The sequence below is a fragment of the Sinohyriopsis cumingii genome, unplaced genomic scaffold (genome assembly GCF_028554795.1).
Source record: "Sinohyriopsis cumingii isolate HCF-2022 unplaced genomic scaffold, ASM2855479v2 utg002039l, whole genome shotgun sequence".
Lineage (NCBI taxonomy): Eukaryota > Metazoa > Mollusca > Bivalvia > Unionida > Unionidae > Sinohyriopsis > Sinohyriopsis cumingii.
The window spans coordinates 125,001-146,031 of NW_028316111.1; the positions used below are offsets into that span (position 1 = coordinate 125,001).

At 37.8% G+C, this 21,031-nt stretch overlaps 1 protein-coding gene across 3 annotated transcripts in view; it reads right to left on the reverse strand.

The window, feature by feature from the left end:
- Nucleotides 1–21,031, reverse strand: part of LOC149771208 (uncharacterized) — a 33,927-nt gene that overhangs the window by 6,942 nt on the left and 5,954 nt on the right. For 2 of the 3 annotated variants that reach the window (XM_089948728.1, XM_089948730.1), the window contains exons 4-9: nucleotides 20,651–20,802; nucleotides 18,994–19,032; nucleotides 18,094–18,241; nucleotides 2,571–2,707; nucleotides 2,170–2,238; nucleotides 513–926 (exon numbers count right to left, since the gene is read on the reverse strand). In XM_089948728.1, the coding sequence (XP_089804854.1) occupies nucleotides 513–926; nucleotides 2,170–2,238; nucleotides 2,571–2,707; nucleotides 18,094–18,241; nucleotides 18,994–19,032; nucleotides 20,651–20,802 (959 nt within the window). The remainder of the gene's footprint in view (nucleotides 1–512; nucleotides 927–2,169; nucleotides 2,239–2,570; nucleotides 2,708–18,093; nucleotides 18,242–18,993; nucleotides 19,033–20,650; nucleotides 20,803–21,031) is intronic. The other variant, XM_089948729.1, reaches the window with a different exon arrangement.

Sequence of the window (21,031 nt, forward strand, 5' to 3'; positions counted from 1 at the left end):
AGAGAAAGAGAGACACGCAAAGACAGAGACAGAGGGAAGTAGAAAGATATATGACCAAAAAGGAGGAAGGATAGAAGAATAATGTAGACAGATTTAGTGTAGGATATGGTAGATTGATGAATAACAGATACGTAAGAAGCAGCGCAATTTATTTTCTTGTACAGAAACATTTAACGGAAAAGAGGTTTTGGATTACGTGGTCGGTTAGCCGGGTATGCGATGTATTAAATTGTTTTAATGTAGTGTCTAAATATGAGTTGTGCACACCCATTGGTTTTCACATTAGTGCTATTTTACTTTCTGGATTGATATTTTAACATGTAATGATATGAAGATCTTTTATATGTTTCGTTATTTCATTATCGCATTTTATAATTTTCAAGATGCAAACAAGACACTTATGTTAATCGTCTTTTCCGTTTATGCATGAATTCTACAGAATATTGAGTGACCCACAATTGTTATTTATTTAATTAAGTAATGTATATATTTAATGTAACGAAGAGTCTTACTTTTGTAACATTCTGATTGGTTGATCGATCCTGGTCCGCCAGTGCTTTTGCCTCCTAGACATGGAATGCATGCCGTCTTCCCACTTGAATTTTGATAGGTTCCTGGTTCACATAAAATGCAGGCAGCTTGCCCTGTCATATTTTGATAACTTCCAACAGCGCATTGTTTGCATGATATTTGCCCTGTTTGGTCTTGGTATGTACCACGAGGACAGGGATTACATGGTGTTCCGCTACCTATCATGTTAAGGTAGTCACCAACCGGACAGGATGTGCATGAACTTTGGCCAGTCAGATTTTGATAAGTACCAAACGGACATAAAAAGCATCTAGTCTGGTTTGTTGCGGGCTGGAAGGTTTCTATATTGCAAGGGTAACACATGGGTCCAGAAACGTAACGTCCTGGAGCACAAACTACAATTACGAAAATAAAATTGACAACATTAGTGAATGAACAATAAATCTGAAATTATATATTTACTTTACGTTTGAGAATTCATTGTAATATATCCCAAAAGAACTTGCATGGATCAATGTTATTTAAGCCAACACTTTTGATATGGAAGTGCTTACAATTATCAGTTTATCCTCGCGGAGGTGGTGTGACTGCTGAAATGTGTTAGTTCAATATTATTAAGCAAGTAAGTTGATACATTTTAGTGCATCTTCTGTGTTAAACAACATTTAGGAATTGTAACACCTACACTTATTGCAGATTTAAAGCCCCATTCATTCATAAGTCTGACTTTCAACTAATATTACGAAAGTGTTGTTTTCAAACTTTAATTACATAAAATGAGTGCTTTTCCACCATAATTGACTAGTTTACATTTCGGGGTTCCCTTGTGCTGTGGAATAAAAATAATAATATTTACACTCAGTGACGTATGGAGTTTGATAAAGAAGTTTTATTTCACGAAATTGTACACATGCACTGTCTTCAGATCAGTTTTTGTACTGTGTATTGATATTATTAATATATATATATATATATATATATATATATATATATATATATATATATATATATATATATATATATATATATATATATATATATATATTAGATCCCTAGTTTTACTCACAATTATTAAGAACGACTGTTCGAAAATTAACTGTAGTTCTTACAAAAATGATAGTACATAATAGATTGTGCCCTATTCACATGTTCTCCACAATGACATAGCATAATTTCGTCATGTTCCACTTAATATTTGCTACGCTAATTTCTCCGTCATATGGTATTTACAAAGGTTTAACTAAATCGTATGTTTGCCATGTGTTTGCAGTTAAATTTTGTCTCCTCTACTAAAGGGTACAACAGCAGTTTCAATCTCATTCTAATTTGACTTCAAACATAAACAGCAAACCGAGCCTTAATCAAGAAATTATATGCAGTCGGTAATTTGGGACAATATTAGTCATCATTCGAAATAATATCAAAATGATCACTTACATATGGATGGTTCAAACTAAATAATGATAATTTAAGAGCATAGTTACAAAAGTTGAAGATATTTTCCTAACATGCACTACTAGTCAGATGAGAGCAACATAAAACTGCTCAAGGACACGTTTTGTATAATTCATCAAAGATAATAGTAAGTTGACGGTAAACAGCTTGATGGGAAGGCTTAACGAAATATTTACAACCAACCTGAGTCACATGTTCCGAGGAATCGATCACAGTAGGCAGTGTTGCCTTTGCAAGTGGAGTAATAACAGCCTGGAATAATAAGTAAGAAAGTATCTTAATGCATGCCTAAAGATATGAAGTGTTATAAAATGGAGCGTTTGCTTCAATTTATTTAACTAATGATTATACTATCAGTCCAGTAACAAAAAAGGCATGTCTAAATTACATATTGCTAGAAGTATGTTGCACGAATGAAACTGCTTTTATCTCTTTACAATGTGTTCTTTGGAAAACTAAACATTATTATGATAATGTGACCATATAATGTTATCACGAAGGACATTGAATTGAATGATTTTTTCTCTAAATATATATATAACAGTTTTACAAATTGTAACAATGGCCACGCTTCGGACACTTACTACAATATATAAAAACTGTATAAACCGATTCGCAGTACTTTCCCTTCTGGATGGAACAAAGATCAATTGAGGCTTCGTCCCCAGCGCACTGAACTCGGGTTATTGTAGGTAGTTGAAAGCCAGTTGCGTTTTTACCGCTGAAACGGCAAAATATTTGACTTAATGAAAACTGGTAATAGCAGATTGCATATCAAGGACAGTATTTTGAATGTATATGCGGAATTAATAGGACAAAGGTGAATTTATTTCTTCACCTGATCTAAAATAGCATATATATATATATATATATATATATATATATATATATATATATATATATATATATATATATATATATATATAGATAGATAGATAGATAGATAGATAGATAGATAGATAGATAGATGGATGAATGGATGAAAGGATGGATATATAAAAGGATGGATGGATGGAATGTTCTTATTTAGTAGACAATATGTATATAATGATAATCAGAATATTAATCTTTGAAATTTTCTCAACGAAATGCATCATACATGTTGACATCAGTTATTCTGTAAGTTATATCCACCAATATCATGTTTCCTTTATTCTAAAATATTTCCTTGAGCACTTCCAGATTACAAACTGGAAATCATAATTGCGTAGCTTGAAGTGAGTAAAGGTGTTTGTATTATAAGTCAATATTGTACAAATCTGTATTAGTGTGACATATTTAGAACGGGATCATCACATGTTTAGAAAGGTCTTTTTGTATGATTTAGTGTGTTTAACGAGATTTTTAATCTGTATTATATGAAAGGTAAGCAAGCTGAAGTAGTCTTTATTAAATTGACCTATCGCCAGTTGTCAATCATTCTGCTCGTTTGACCAATCAGCGACCGCTATTATACACGCCTCTAGACACTGTTTACGTCCGCCATTTTCCTCCGACAAGCTGCTTCTGTCGATATCGACTCGGCTATTGTATATATTTACAAATTTAGCAACGGTTCGGAGAAGTCGCCCCAAGAATCATATATAGTAATTCTGAGATATAGCCACATGGTTAAGGCTTTATTTAATGTTTTTCTTCAACTTAATAACGTATTAAATTTATAAAATTTGCAATTTTTCAACTTTTCCATTTGATCAACTCCGCTTCTGTACTTAACAAAAAATAAGTGTTATCTGTCACTTTTGCTCTGCTCTTCAATCCATTAGATGCATTTTAATAATATTTGTAGAGATAGTGTTATCAATATTTTTTATTATATTTACATCTAAAAATGAAACATGCGTACTAGATGCAGTATAAGTAAATTTTAGTCGTCGGGTGAAAATGATTTAGGCGATCAATCATTTTTTTTTTCTTCAGTTCTTCAGTTGAATGCTTCCAGATCAAAAAATATGTCATCTAAAAATCTGAACCAAAGAGATGGATTATACATTTCGTTTTAAATAAAATCCTTTTCTAATTCACCCATGAAAGGAAAGAGTATATATGAGCCATATTAATACCCATTATATGTATGTAATTCGTATTGTTCAATTGAAATTAATTATTTTCCAAGATAAGTTTTTATTATTTTACAAATATCTTCGCTAGATAGTGTGCTATTATTAGGATTGTTATTAAGAAAGTATTTGCACGCTTCAATACCATCTGCATGCGGAATGTTGGTATATAGTGATGTTACATCTAATGATACCAGGTTTTAAATTATCAGATAGATGTGGAATATACTTCGACTTTTTAATGAAATAGTTGTATCTTTAATGTATGAAGGAAGTGATTTCATCAAAGGTTGTAAAACACTATCAATACATTTGGATAGGTTTTCAGTATATGAATTGCAACCTGATATAATGGGTCGTCTTGGAAAATTTAAAGGTAAATTATGGTAAGGATGTTTATGAGTTTTGGGTAATAAGTAGAATTGAGGGAAAGTATCAAATTCCTCATATACGGAATTATTATTTTTGAAGTGTACGTATGTTAAGAGGGAAAGTATCAAATTCCTCACATACGGAATTATTATTTTTAGCGATCTCATTAATGAATGTTGAAATTTTTTATTTAATTTCTAATTGACGTTCAATTTCTTTAACATAATCATCTTGATTCACAGTAATAATAGTGTTTGACTTATCATCCTTTTTAATCACTATACTGTCGTCAGTCATTAGATTATATACAGACTTAATTTCGTCCTTATAAATATTACTATGACATTGCTTTAATTTAGTTAATATCTCTTGTATGATCGCGTATATATATATATATATATATATATATATATATATATATATATATATATATATATATATATATATATATATATATATATATATATATGAATCACGTAAAAGATGACTTAATTGTGTTATAAAAAGGTTATTTGGGTGACAAGCTTTGGGATGACTTCTCCAACCAATTGGGGCGACATCTCCAACCACTCAAAGTTTGATTTAATGGACCTCAATTTGAAAAAATCTTTGACAGTTATAAACTACGCACTAAATGTACAATTCCAAAGTAACTTTGACAGTCTGGTGTTCAAAAAATTCCCAGAATCGCTCCCTCGGACAAAACAACCCAGTTACGTTGGTCATGACTTAACAGGAATGTAAAATTTGAGGCATGGGTATTAACTCTAAGGCCAATAAGAAATAACTGAATTTGACCAACTTCCAGCACGTGCATAAGTATATCAATTCACCTACTTACCTACATATTCTGATTTTTGGAAAAAGTATATTATGACTTTGGCTTCAATATATATGGCTATGATTTGCCTATACAGATATATACAATAAGCTAATGTGCTTCTGATCAAAGGTAAACACTAACGTCGTTTATTTTCAATGGCTTCTTTGTGTCTCACTGATAACGCATTGACAGATAATACCTTACATTCAACGTAAATAAGAAATAATATGTCACATTTTCTTATAACTCATTAACGGTATAACGTTGTTTCTCGCATTTTAAATGCGTGTAGTGAACACTTATCCCATAACTTGATGCATAAAATAGACGTCGTATTCTGTCAAATCTTTGTCATTTCTTAAATTCCATAAAAGTTCCCTTTTATTATAGTCTATTGAAACCTAAACTGGAGAATATGAAATTAATATAGAAAGTAAACAAGCAATGTAAAAATAATTGTTTACAATACTTCGTGACACAAAGAACTGGAAAATGTCTCTACGGTTTGAAAGAATGATATTCCAGTTCTGGGAAAAGTGGAGGAAAGTAGAGTTATTGGGTTCTGTGCCTGCTAGACTGCAGTAAAGTGCACCTGTAGAAACTGTCGAAGAGAAATGTATTGTCAGTGTTCACACAGAAACTGTAGTCTTTCAACTTCCATCCCTCTAACGAAGTGCTCAAAGATGGATGAAACTAGACTACATACAGTTATCAAGTAATACAAAATATGCCACAATTACTCAATGTGGCCAGTGATGGGTGAATACTAAACTCAGTCTCGCCTATTTAATCATCAGTCACCTTGTTGCTAAATAAAACTATCCATCTATAATAAAGCGAAGATCATCCAGTAATCATAATCATGCATATAGATAGACATGTACTTGTAAATATTGTTATAAATGATCTTTCTTATGCAGCAAGCAGCACCCTTTGGGACTCCCTTTCCGGTGAAAGATTTAACCGATTCTAGTAAATTTAACCTTTCAATTAGTTAATCCATTATACGTAACCATTAGTAGTAAAGGGGGTAGGATTAGCGTCAATGGGAATTAGCATTAAAAACACCCTTGGGTCACTTTAGCGTCAAGGGAAATTTAACATGGAGAAAAATCGTGGGTAGGATTAGCGTCAAGGGAAATTAACATGGAGAAAAAATCTTGGGTCGGTTTAGCGTCAAAGGAAATTGAACATGGGATTTTTTTTTTTTTTTTTTTTTAAATTTAAATTTTAAAAAAGGGGTAGGCAATGGAAAGGCTATCTCTTTTCGAGATATATGGCTGGCCCTGAAAAGGGCCTTTGGTTTATGTTAATATGCCCTTAACATAAAGGGCATTTGCGACATCTTCTTGTCCTCAAACTTCGTCTTACAGCAGGGCCATACATCAGAGTCCTCTTGAGGCAACCTTGTCTCTCTATATAGACTCTTCTTATCCACAGGCTGCTGCTGGTCCTGTGAACAACGGTCCACTTGGATCGGACATACATGAGCATGTCCGTCCTGAACATCATTGTTGACACAAGGATTGAAGATTCAACGTCGGTCCACATGTTGAGGCTCCGAGAATAGGTGAATCAATGCAGTGAACTGCGCTTATTTATAGGGACAGAAAGGATTGAAACGGATTGAGTTCATTCACCAATCCGAACACGCGTTACAGAATTCAGTCAGTCCGCATCCAATCCGAAGAGAGCAGTCTGTGACGTCACGTAGTCAATATAGATTCGCTAGCGCTTGTGTGCAGTCAATCTATGCGACAGTGATTCAACATGACGGAAACTCAGAAAACGATCCAATCGGGTGCACCAGCAGGGGAGACCGCCCAAGGGAACCCGGACTTACTTTCAGAAGAGGTGAATTGGGATTTTGTGGATTTTCTCTCCTCGCAAGAATTTGTTCCGGAACCTTCGTTACCTTCTTCATTACCGCAAGTGGAGAATTTTAGACAGAGACAGAAAGAAGAATTGGAGAAATTTATACAACGACAAAAGGAAGCGGAACAAGCTTTTCTCCTACAGCAGCAAGAAGAAGAAGAGGTAAGAAAAAAACAACAGCAACAACAGCAAGAAGAAGTAGCAGCAAAGAAACAAGAGGGTGAAAATCAAACGGTCACGGTACTGTTGGACATTTTAGCGGAGTTAAGAAGTCTGAAACAAATGTATCAGACTTCTTTATCACGACCGAAGAGAATACGACCTTCCCGAGCTAAACACGCCAACCCTGTGACTAAGCCTACCGTACCACCCTCAGTGATTTCAACCCAATCATCAACATTACGCAGTTCAGAAGTAGGCCTTGGCCGTGGCAAAGGCATAAGGCAGTTAAAGTTGATTGGTTAAACTCACCCCTGCATTGATTCGTGCCTTGTATGGCATCAGTCGAGAAAAAGATCCACAAACACGAGCTCGTGTCTTAGAAGCTAGTCTCAAAGAAGTCTTACGATGGTTCACGGTGACGGCACGTCAATTACTCCAAGGAATCATTCAGATTCCTCATCAAACCAAACGCTTTTTCGATCGAAACAAAGTCGCTTTGGTCCAACTGGCCGATCCCCGCATTGACACTCAAACCAAAAAACAAATCATTTTGAAACCTGGAGGGAGCGGTACTCTAGGAGGGGTCATCATTCGCTCACTCTTAAGATGGGATCCTAATGCCCCCAAAGTTATCCCCAAGAAAAAAGTTCAACGAAGCCCCAAGAAGAAAAAGAAAAAGACCAAGTCCCCAAAGAGGAGAACTTCTCCAGTGGCAGGACCCTCCTCTTACCAGACACCACCCCGGAAAAAGAAAAGAAGCCCCCAGAAAAAGAAACAGAGAAAAAGTCCTCAGAAAAAGAAAAGTCCACAGAAGAAAACTAGTCGCAAGAGAGGCACTTCGGCCAGGACGCAACCTTACACTCGCAAACCACGACCTGCCACAGCGGTGACTGCGTCTCCGGCAGCCTCACGTTTATCCACTTCTCCGTTGATGTCACCAGGAACTGAAGAGTACTTGGAGACGTTGATCACACCAAGAACTTCTCCGTTGATGACCCCCAAAAGAACTTCCCCAGTGGCAGGACCCTCCAATTTAGCAGCAGTGGCTGCTGCTCACAAAGTACCTTCTCCCAAAATCAAAGTCCATGAAAGATCGGGCATGTTACAAAGTTTACTGGATTTGTCCAAGCAAGAACTGGCTCGATTTAGTCCGTTGCGTACCCCTGCACGACGTGTCATGCCTGTCCTCAAACTGATACGACGTAAAGACAATCAGTGGCGACGCGTTCCAGTATAAAAAAGGCTTGTGACCAAGTAGGGTATCAGTGTTTTTTTGGTGCTCCTGAAGACTCAAAGATGTCACCCTCCAGAAAACCCCAAGGAAAGAAAAGGAAAGGACTGCCACCACGTTTAGCCAAACATGGGGACCTGTTATCTGTCCTGTCCAAAGCTTCTCCACCCCTACGAAAAAAACTCATTCAAACGGCCTCCAAAGAGGTCATCGATACCGTGTGCGAATGTTGTTTGAACGTTTTGAAAGGCACGATCCCTTTGTCCAAACACCAGAAACAATGCTTAAGCAAGCATCGTCACGTTCTTCGCCAAATGGTTCGAAAGAAAATTCCCATTCGTCAGAAAAAGAAGATGTTGGTCCAACGTGGAGGTATTTTGCCTCTCTTGTTAGGTCCCATACTGAAAGGAGTCTTGGGAACCATGTTGGGAGGACTGGTGGGAGCAAGATAAAAAGGCCTCGGAAGTCCCAAGATCTCAGAATCGACCCCTGACAACCCCATGGAAGGACGAAAACTAGCTTTAGTGCCTTACAAACGATGGATGGAATACCATCGGTGGCAAGAACAACACACCCCGCATTTACCTCCCAATCCCCATTTGAGCGAGATGTCCCAGTTACAACACGAATTGCAGTCCTTGATGGATCGCCAAGATTTGTCCGAAACAGAAAAATCGCAAAAGTACGGTCAACTCTTGCAACGACTGCAACTCTTTCACCAGAAAGCTTTAGACGAAACAGCTCTACCCACTCTGAAAGATTTTAAGACCTTGATGAAAAGTCCAGCACCATCACCAGTACCAGTACCAGTACCACCAGTACCCGTGACCAAGACAGAAAAAGGAGAAGAAGAGGAAGGGTTTCAAACTCCACCAGAAAAAGTACGCAAGTTAACAACACCACCTACCTCCAGAATTGGATGGATTAAAAAGATGATGGCCACCCCTTCTTCCTCAAAAGAGAAAAAGAAAGTGAAGACAGAAGTGAAGACAGAAGTGAAACAAGAACCGATATCCCCCGCTCAGACATCCTCCTCCTCTTCAACACCTATTGCCGGCCGCACACGCAAAGCATTGCAATCCAAGAAAGTACCCCAAGAGAAAAATAGTAGCATCTCCAAGAGTGGGTGCCTTATTAGCACACCAACCAACACAAAATAAAAAAATGGAAAAAGTCTTAGCCAGCATTTACTACGATCCCTCGCATCCTGCAGGTTACGCAGGAGTTCAAAAATTGTATCGTGCTGCCAAAACGCGACTGAAAAGTCTCCGTTTACCTCAAGTGCAACGATGGTTACAAGAACAAGCTACCTACACTTTACACAAACCCATTCGACGCAAGTTTGCCAGAAGTCGCACCCGAGTGGAAGGTATCGATCATCAATGGCAAGCCGATTTAGCCGATGTCTCTCATTTGGCCAGCTACAATCGTGGTTACAAATATTTGTTTTGTGTCATCGACGTATTTTCCAAATTTGCCTGGGTCGTGCCCTTGACTTCCAAATCGAGCAGTGAGTTAGTGCGAGCCCTGCAACGGGTGTTGAAACAAAGCGGTCGTCACCCTCTTCGATGGCAAACGGACAAAGGCACCGAATTTCTGAACCAAGCTTTCCAAAAAGAATTAAAGAAACGTGACATTCATTTTTTTACCACCGAGAATCCCGAAACCAAAGCCAGCATCGTGGAACGTTTTCAACGCACTTTGAAAGAACGCATGTGGAAATATTTTACGCATCACCACACTCTGAAGTACATCGACATCTTACCGCACCTGGTGCAAGCGTACAACCAATCTTACCATCGAAGCATCGGACGTGCCCCGCAAGACGTGACTCCCGACAACGAAGTGCTGGTGTTCGAGCGCCTGTTCGGTACGTCCCCGATGAGGGCTGTCCCCAAGAAAAGTGGAGAGTTGGCCGTAGGAGATTGGGTGCGCATTGGCAAAACCAAACGCACTTTCGACAAAGGTTACTTACCTAACTGGACGACCGAATTGTTTCGCGTCACTGGACGAGTGCATGGCCGTCATCCTACCGTCTATAAATTGGAAGACATGAACGGAGAAGTACTCAAAGGAACGTTTTATTTGCCCGAGTTACAACGTGTCACCAAAAAAGAAGACGACGTGTACGACATCGAAAGCATTCTCGAACGCAGAACCCGTAAAGTGGGCAAACGACGTGTCAAAGAAGTCAAAGTACGTTGGAAAGGATATCCACCCAGTTTCGATTCTTGGATCGACGCTTCGCAAGTCATCGACTATAAAAAGAAGAAGTGACCATCACGCCCTTTCACACAGCAGACGCAGCTACGTCGACCACTCCTTCTTCACCTAGTTCTTCTGTGCAAGATTTACAAAAACAACCCTTGTGGGTGTGGTGTGGAGAACGTGTGCCTAAAACGCAAATCGTCTTTTTCTGCCAAATCTTCGTGGTGTATTGTGTCATCGGGGCAGCCATCGCCAATTTGAGATTGCAACAAGGAGACAAACAATTGTGGACCATTTTATTGAGCAGTTGCATCGGTTACCTGCTTCCCAATCCCTCCCTGAAATTCTCCTCGAACGGGAACGTTGTGTCTAGTGCCAGTGCCAGTCACCACTCCAACAACATCAACCACAACCAGAACCCCATTTTGGGCGGAGACACGCCTCTGACGTCCACTAACCCCTCGGGCAGCCACAGAACTCTGGAATTATGAGTCACCAAAACCAATTTTACTTAACCTTACCCAGTGACAGTTCCATGGAGGTGTTTCCCAACAACACGTTGTGCTGTTACACGGCCAAATTACCTCAAGCCATCCCCTTAGATCACGAAGCCTATTGGGAAGTGGCTTTAGTAGAAATGGTTCACCCGACCCAAGTCCTCAATGTCATTCCCCAGCAAAATTTTTTTACGGTGGAAGTTTATGACGAACCATTGCAAAAGTGGATGAATGACAATATCAAATATGACAAGAAAAAACCTAACAAAGTCAATCCAAAGTGGACCGACTATGAGTTGTTCATTCCCTCAACCTATTATTTTAGTGGTCAACATTTGGTCAACACCATAGCCACCAAGTTTAATGGCGTGTTTGGGGAAGCTTTTAAGACTTTCAAGACCAAAGCTGTCACCATGGAATACCACAAAACAGCTCGTCGCTTCCTGATGAAATTTCCTGAGGGGGATAAAATCATGGGTTTATATTTTTGTGATGAATTGTTTGACATGTTGGGTGGTGACGTAAAGATGAGGAAGAAAACAGAAGACACACTAGCCCAAAAAACCGTCATTTACGACAACGATAATTTTGTCAAGTATTTTCGTACCCCGGTAGAACTGAACCAAGGACTGAATTTGATGTTTGTGTATTCCGATGTGGTGGAATACAACGTGGTGGGACACACCTCTGCACCGTTACTGCGTGTCATTCCTTTCAAAGTGGATTCTGCTGCAAACGCTGACGAGGAAGGTGGAAACACTTACCACGTCCACCGCGAATTTGTCCATCCTCACTATTTGCCGGTCAGCAAATCGTATTTGGACACGGTCAACATTACTATAAAAGGAGATTTGGGACAAAATATTCCATTCACCAAAGGAAAAGTCACGGTGAAACTCCATTTTCGAAAACGGTTCTCTCACGACTCGTAAGCAAGTCATGTATCCAGTGTACCGAGGGGTTGCTCGACAGCGAGGACACGGTTTAGGAGACATGTTAAAATCGGCCTTTCGTTCTGTGGCTCCGGTGTTGAAACCGATGGTGACACGCGGATTGCACGCCTTGAAAGATGCGGCACTGACGAAAGGCAAAGAATTTCTCCAAAATGTCATCATCGACAAACAAAACCCTAAAGAAGCCTTCATGAGGGCAGGCAAAAATGTCTTGCTGCAAACGGGTAAAGACATTTTGGGCCGACGAGACACACCTATAAATGCCCTGCATGCTACCAAATCAGGCATTCAGCAAGGACAAGGTAGAAAGAGACGACGAAGAAAACACCCTTTCACCAGACTTCAAGCGAGAAAGGCCAAGAAAAGAAGAACCGTTCGAGACTTAGACGTTTTCGATTATTGAGAAAGAGAAAAAAATGATGCACCGAGAGTCTTGCGCTTGTTCCAAGACGGAACTGGATCTGTTTGCCATGCCCCCCACCATGATGACCATGCAAGAATCCCAGTGGGTGGAATTTCATCCCGTCTCCTCATTGACCGATTCCGCTCCCATCGAGTTTGAAATCAAAGGACAGCCCGACGATTACATCGATCTGAATAGCAGTTACCTGTACTTGAAAGTCAAAGTAACCGAAGCGAACAACGGTGCCATAGACAATGATGATGTAGTAGCTCCCGTCAACAATTTCATGCATTCCTTGTTTAGCGAAGTGGACTTGTACTTGAATAACAAACTGGTCAACACGATAAATGCCTGATGTTGAGTCAAGAAGAAAAATTGGACGAGTATCTGGACGAAGCTTGGAGTCTCATCTCAAACAAAGACGTGTTGCACCAGTGGTATAAAGACTTGCGTGAACATTCTTGTCCACCATCAACCACTCAAGAGATCCATCGTATCGAAGCTCTCCTGAATCAGAGTGAGGAAACAGAACGAATAACCGTTTATTCGTCACACATTTTCAAGCAAAAAGTCAGGATCGAATTGACGACGTATTATTACCTGTGAAGAAGAAGAAACACAAAACAATGGATACCTGGGAACTTTATTACCTTTTGAACCACAGTTCGTATACGGCTTCTTGGAATCCTGTCGTCTGTGCTAAAGATGAACTTCCTCATCGCAAACCTAAAGACCATCAAGCTTACGTGATCAACACGGACGACAGTCATCTCCCAGGAACCCACTGGGTAGCCGTCTACTTTCCTCAAGAAGGATGTGTGGAATATTTCGATTCGTACGGATTGCCCCCTTTGGAAGACGATATCATTGACTTTATGAGAAGAAATGCTCAAACCACCCGATTCAATAATGTGAAATTACAAGGCACAGATTCCTTGGTGTGTGGACAGTACTGTGTGTATTTTCTGCATCATCGCAGCCTGGGCTATTCCTTAGAACATTTAGTGACTCATTTCGATCGTTCTTCTTCAAGAAATGATGTGAAAGTAGATCGATGGTTTTGTGACCATTATGCTTATCTTTTGTCTCAAGCTAGGAAACGTAGTGTCCATCAATGGCCTAATGATTTCCAACAATGGAAATCACAATTTCATTCACAACGTTGTCAGCCCTGTTTAAAGTAGATGGTTAATTGAGAAAAAAATGTTTGTGATTTGAAAAATGTTTGATGTTATCATGTTGGATTATTGTTAAAAATGTTAGAGTTGTTGTTGTTTAGTGTTAAGTGATTTTTGAATAAAAAATGTTGTGTTTTGAAAAAAATGCCTTTGTGGTTTGTTTAGCTATAAGAATGTTGGATTGATGCTCTTTCATTTCTTACTATCCCTCTTTACACTCACTGAACGTTGCGGCTCGAAAACCGTGTGGGGGATGTTTTCCTTCACGTCCGCGCTTTGACTTTAAGAACCGGGGTTGTTTCCAGTCTAACCATCCATTGTCGACTCATCCTCCTAAGAAGATGTGCTCCAAACTCGCTAAACTCAACGAAGCCTACGTGAATTTGCATAGGGTCAGACACAGTCTGATACCGAAGCCAGAAGAAATAGAAAATGTGAGAATGTTAAAAATCACTGAAGACCTGATAGAAGAACTCTTCAGAGAAGAAATGAACAGGGAAAAAGAAGAATGGACAGAGAAGTACAGACTTCAGAGACAGCAGCAACAGCAGCAACAGCAGCAACAACAACAACAACAGCAACAACCTGAAGCTGACAGAGGCTTTGTCGATTGCCGTATCGACACCAAAGAGTTCTTCTTCTCTTTCCGAAGAAGCAGACCTATTGCCAGAAAGTCTATCCTCAGAGGACATCGCATTCTTAGAAACTAAAAAAGAATGCCATAGCAAACAAAAAAAACAGCCCTTTTCAGGGCTACCCAATACTCTAGAAAAGAAATAACTATCGATTTGCCAATGTGTGTAGGTAGAGTAGTGTGAAAATAAACACTAACTCTTTATTAATAGTGGAAGTGTATGTGTTTGTGTGTTTGTGTTAGTAAGTGGTTAAGTAAGTTGGTATGGATAGTAGATTAAAATGATGTTTGTTTTTTTGGCTGTTAGAGGTGTATATTTTGGGTTAGATTGGATTGCTTTGCGTATGTGGAAAGTCTATTGAAGTGATTTATAAAAAAATTTACAATAGTGATGGGTAGCATAAAAAAGTGAGTGAGTGTTTCTTTTAGGTCCGCGCGTTGTTTTGGGTCATGATCTAGGTAAGATCAATTTTATGTTATTAGGGGGATGTTTTCCATCACGTCCGCGCTTTCACTATAAATTGAAACTCGCTGGGCAGTCTAGCTACCCTTGTTGATTGATCAACACAGCCAGAAGAATGAATAGCAGAATAGTGAAACTGTTAGAACTCCAGATGCACCTGGAATATGCCAGGCGCATAGTAAACGAACTATCAGCGGAGGCTATCATAGAAGAAGCAAGAATGAAGAAAGAAGAGGAGGAGAGAAGAGAGAGGGAAGAAGAGGAAAAGAAAAGAGAAGAGAGGATGTCGTTCAATATTCCCGAGACGGAGGATTGGGGTGTTGAAGCGAATCATCCTCCCTCTGCGCTCCCCAGAAGACAGGTGAAAGAAGACTGGGGAAGAAGATGCGTGTGTGGCGCCAGGCCAGGACGGTGCAACCATTAGATAGGTGCATCAGGAGTTCAAAAAAAAAAAAACAGCCCTTTTAAGGGCTACCCAATACTCCAGAAAAGAAATAACTATCGAAATGCCATTGTGTGTAGGTAGAGTAGTGTAAATATAAACAGTAACTCTTTTTTAAAAAATGTGAGAGTATGTGTTTGTGTGTTAGTGTTAGTAAGAGTAAAGGTATGTTTGTGAGAATAGTAGATTATGGGTTTCATTAATTGTTTATTAGCAAATGTGGAGAGTATGGTTTGGGTTATATTATATGAAATGAAAAAGTAGGGGGATGTTTTCCTTCACGTCCGCGCGTTGTTTGGTCATGATCTAGGTAAGATCCATTTTATGTTTTAGGGGGATGTTTTCCTTCACGTCCGCGCTTTCACTATAAGAACCCACAGTGTTCGTTGTTCAAACCATTCTGCAAAGAATAAAAGATGGCGTCAAACCAAATGGACAAAATACAAACCTTGCAAGACGTTTTAGACAACTTAGGAATAATGGAACAGATGCTAATAAGACTCGTTGAAGACCATTATTCCTATAGTCCCCATCGTGTAAAGATGGAAATTAATAACTTAAAAAAGGTAAAGGACAAGATTAGTGTTGTCATGAAAGAGATAAAGGAGGAGAAGGAGGATGAAGAGGAAAGAATAAGAATACGCAAATGGAAAGAAAAAATTGAAAAAGAAGAAGAAAATGAAAAGAGGAAGAAAGATGAGGAGGAAGAGAAGAAGAAAGAAGAGGAGGAGAAGAAAAAAAAGAAAGGGAAGAAGAGTGTAGGAGATAAAATAAGAACTTGGTGGAGAAAAAGAAGAAATTAGAAGAAGAAGAAAACCCAAAGGCCCTTTTCAGGGCCCCCTTATTTCTCGAAAAGAGATAGCCTTTCAATTGCCTACCCCTTTTTTTAAATTTAAATTTAAATTTTTAAATTTAAAAAATTTTTGTTAAAAAAAAAAAAATCCCATGTTCAATTTCCCTTGACGCTAAACCGACCCAAGATTTTTTCTCCATGTTAATTTCCCTTGACGCTAATCCTACCCACGATTTTTCTCCATGTTAAATTTCCCTTGACGCTAAAGTGACCCAAGGGTGTTTTTAATGCTAATTCCCATTGACGCTAATCCTACCCCCTTTACTACTACCATTATAATATTCATATTGTATCCTTTTTCTAGCATCAAATGTGCACCCACCCTATCACTGTTATTCCATGTCATAATACCTCTTTCATTATACAATATTTTCTTGTATACGCTTATCAGGATATCTTTTCACTGATATTTGACCTTTTCAACAATTTATACAAGAGTTTACTACATAACGATATTCTTAGAGAACATTTTATTAAGAAACATCACTGTCAGCTATTAAAGTAATAATAATACACGTATATGTCCCTGACACCATTATGTTTCTACCTGGGAACTAATTGTTTAATTAATAATTAATTGTAGGCTTGACATAATGGGTCAGATAAGCTATGGATTTACTTTTATTATGAGGCGATGTCTTGTGACACTAGATAATTTTTTTCGGTTTTCACTCTAGTCTTGCTAGAAAAGAGCGGAAAACTTATGGTCATAGTACAGATCGTAATCTGGGTATCCTGTGAAATGGTAGCTAAGAGGAGGCTGTTTAAGTCCATCCCGTGCCAAAGTTATGCAAGCAGAGCAAGCACCCATGCACAGCAGCTGCACCAATTTGCCGGTCCGTAAGCAAATATTATTGTTTATATGCTTCGCTAAAAGTGCCTAAATGGCCTGATAATGCTTGCTTTTGCATCTTCTCCAACTCCAACGTACTGGTATCTGGGCTGGCCATGAGACTGCTCAAACAGTGAGTTCAGCGCAATCTCATATCCGCTTGAGTTATTGGTTCTCTAAGGAGTATATTCTTTAGTTTGTAATCTATATATGTCTTCTCGACACTAAGACTTATGTAGATCCTTTCATAATTGACCATGATTATTAACGGACGTTTTGCTTGTTTGGTTATTTTGGCTAAGGTGTACGTACTTATTGTACATTACCAACGTTAGTTACCTGATATTATCATATTATTATTACATTGCTTGGTAATATACTCCCTTCGCTCGATTCTCGTTTATGCTCTGGCAGAGTCGGTTGCATTCCGGGTAAATACTTATTCTTATTTTGTGAAACTAATTATGTGTAGTTTAATCATCATGCAAATAAGATTAATCCCTTTGTGATATATTGGATATTATGCGGCTTGGTAATCGTACCAGGATGTTCTCTGGATAAACTAACAAGATCTGAAGTATACCGTTTACTAGGCGATCAAATTGGACACCCGTACTGGTCCATTATACATTTAATTGATGGGATTTTAACCGCGGAGGGAGAGAACATCTGCTTAGTTTTTTTCTGAATCTGGCATTCCTATGCATTTCCTCTCTAGGGACTCGAATGCGAATGCGACTGTGATCATTAGAGGCGCCCACCCTTGCAACCGGTCGTAATAAAAGGAATGAAAGTGCATGACTCAAAGGAAGGCTACAACATAGAATGTTATACAAGGGATTGCAGATGCCGTTTAGCACCAGGCATGAAGGCTGGCCGACCAGATTTATCCCTTCTTGTTTCATTGATTGCAGGGCGCATTTGACATTTGCAAACTGGATAATCCTCAACTATTTATAACACAAACTTTCCCAACTTAGTCTGTCAGAAATCCTTTTTTGTTTGACATGGGTGACTGTTTGTGGTACTATGTTATGCTGATGCCCCTCCCAACACACACACACGCACACACACACATAGACTCTGTAAGGGATTACCATTTTATTAGAATTCTAAGATACCTGTATCCAAGCATTCTGCAAACAACATTAGCTTCCCTGTTTCCCCACGAATTGTTAGTGTTAGCCACACTTATCCACGTGCCGTCAACAAGAACTTCAACCTTTCCTTCGTTTTGAGTATACCCATCAACCAAACGGACACCGATACCTTCAAACGAAATAGACATTATTGAATTTTAAATTCTCTTTTGCCCCAGACAATAACAACAACAATTGAATTAATCACTTCCTGCAAAAAAAGGAGGTAGTGATGTTCTATGACAAACTATGTTTCTCAAGATTCCTTTTATACTGCAAGATATGGCCCGGTATTTTTCACACTGCTTCTTTAAGTTTATATATTGCGCTTATTCATTTAAACTCATAACTTGTCCGAAGCATATTGTTACTACCGGTGATGGCCTGAGATATTCATTGTTATGGTTGTTCAATTGGACTGTCTGCTATTGAATAACTGAGTAATTACTTTTCGCGTGTATTTGTCAAGTGCTTAGCTACATAACCGACTATTTGTGTTGATGTTATTCTTCATTCTTATGACTTAATTGGTTAGTATTAATACATTGCAATTCCCGAGCAGATTGTACATTTTTTCTATATTAAAATTATTAATCTATTTGATATACGAAATTATATTAAACAATTAAGATCTTTGTTTAAGCAGCAATGTGCGAGATATACGAATATTACTGAAGGTTTATAACAATATTTACTTAAAGATAAAATTTTAATACCGAACATAAGAATATGGTAATAACTTGTAAAAATGTTTTGAAGCTTCTTTTTATCGTCTTTTTTTGGACCAATCAATTTGGTATGCTTTCATATTGTCTCATTGTGCTATACATTTGTAACAAATTAGGTCATCTTTCTAAGAAGAATTACAAAACATGCACTTACCAGAAAAATTTGGCCTGCTTGACAACATTTTATCCTCACCTTAAATGATAAAATAACCTGGATAGCATGTTTGCAATTTTCGTAAGAAGAAGAAAAGACCCAACACACATTTTGTATTCTAGATTGCAGTCTGGAATTCTATGTATTCAAATAGTGTTTCCTGTTTGACAAAACAAGTGGATTATAGCCTTCATACTTCACAACAAGGACAATTTCACTAGACATAAGTGTTAAACTTAATATAAAAGACTAGACATTGAGTCATATGTCGACGAGGGACATAAAGTCCTAGAAAATGACAACGTACCGATGGTACCCTTTACCACAAATAACGACAGGCAAAAATCTCGAATTCAATCTAAAATGATAAACTTGAAATGGCAATTATCTGATATTATGTCGAATAGAACATGAATAATAATAATAATACCTGCTTCTTCAAACAAATATATCGTGGTTCCAATTCATTTCTATCCATATATATGGCACCAACACACCATATTCACTTAATTTAAATATTTGATTCTGCTTATTGCACTAATCTTATTTGTTCTTACATCTTTCAACACTTTCTTTGCATTATGTCAATTCAGTCCTATAAAACTGAAAATATTCTTCAGGCTTTTGTGATAAGTGTTTGTTTTGTTTGTTTCTAAAATGTTTTTCGTCTGACAAAAGTTATTGGGAACCGATATTGTTACTCCGCCGAAGTTTAGCATCAGCATGAAATTAGTATTATATCCATAATGTATAATTTGTGGCGATTTATATTCATCTTAACTGGTGCTTTTTCTGTAGTTACATGATAATGATGATGTTACAATGATTTATATTAAGTGATGCGACTCTGGCAGTTCTGGCTCTTTTTAAACCTGATTGTATTTATATTAAAGAACCAAACATTATCCATTTGGTTTAAATTATGTAAAACCAACAAGAATCAAAGTTTATTAATACTTGTCGAATGTGTAGAAACAAATTGAAAACTTACAAATGCTTTTATTATGTTAAATAAAACATGCATTGTTGACATTTGCTTGTTGCAGCTATTTGCCTTATACATTTGGACCTTGTTTGCTTAGATTACTGCCTTGACTCAGTTAAGTTACTCCATCGTGACGAAAATATTGTTCGGTTACTCCTGTCAGTTTACTTTTATCGTATCCAAGGTAGCAAAAAACATCAAAATAATATTTCTAGCGCTGCCGTTTGGCATTTTGAAGCACATAATGATGTTGTCCTTACCTAAACTGTACATATTGAACGTTATTAAGTACTTTTGTGCGTTCCATTAAGTGAAGGTATTACTAAGAGCTGTATTTATTTCTTAAAGGGTAATGTTATGCTGACTTAAATTGAACTTATACAACTGTCTACATATGCAACATTTATATGGCTCGAGTTGATACTTAATTCATATTACATGATTTACAAATACGCTTCTCCTAATGCATCATCAAGGAAATTATAGTCACCTTAAATACCGATAAGAAAGAATGCATACAATTGATGGGAAATTCGAAGAGTTAACTAGGAAACGCGTGTGTTCAGTCAACAAGCTATAAATGAGTGCATATATCACGCTTACAAAATGTGATGTGCTGATCTTGCAATAAATTTTAATACAGTATCATCAAATTAAGTTCAAATAACTTACCACAATGGACTGCGACCGTTTCCTGCAGACTACAGCTTCGGGCGGCAAGGCTCTTCATGCATTCGTTGAAGAATGTCTCGTTTCCAGAGCAAGTAACATTATACACACATGACCCGTATGGATATCCGGAACCGAACTCTTCCCGATACGTGCTACAATGGATATGGTTCTTAAAATATCAGCTTATATGTATCTCATTAGATTTATTTTCACAAGGAATTTCATGAAATATGAGAAGAATTATCTCAGATCAAATTTCAATTTAATAAACGTATCAAGATGAAAGTTATGATGCTTTAAACCTACATCGGAATACAATGTTGTATATATAGATCAATAATGCTGCATTTGTACCGGTTATCGTTCACAAATTTATCTTGA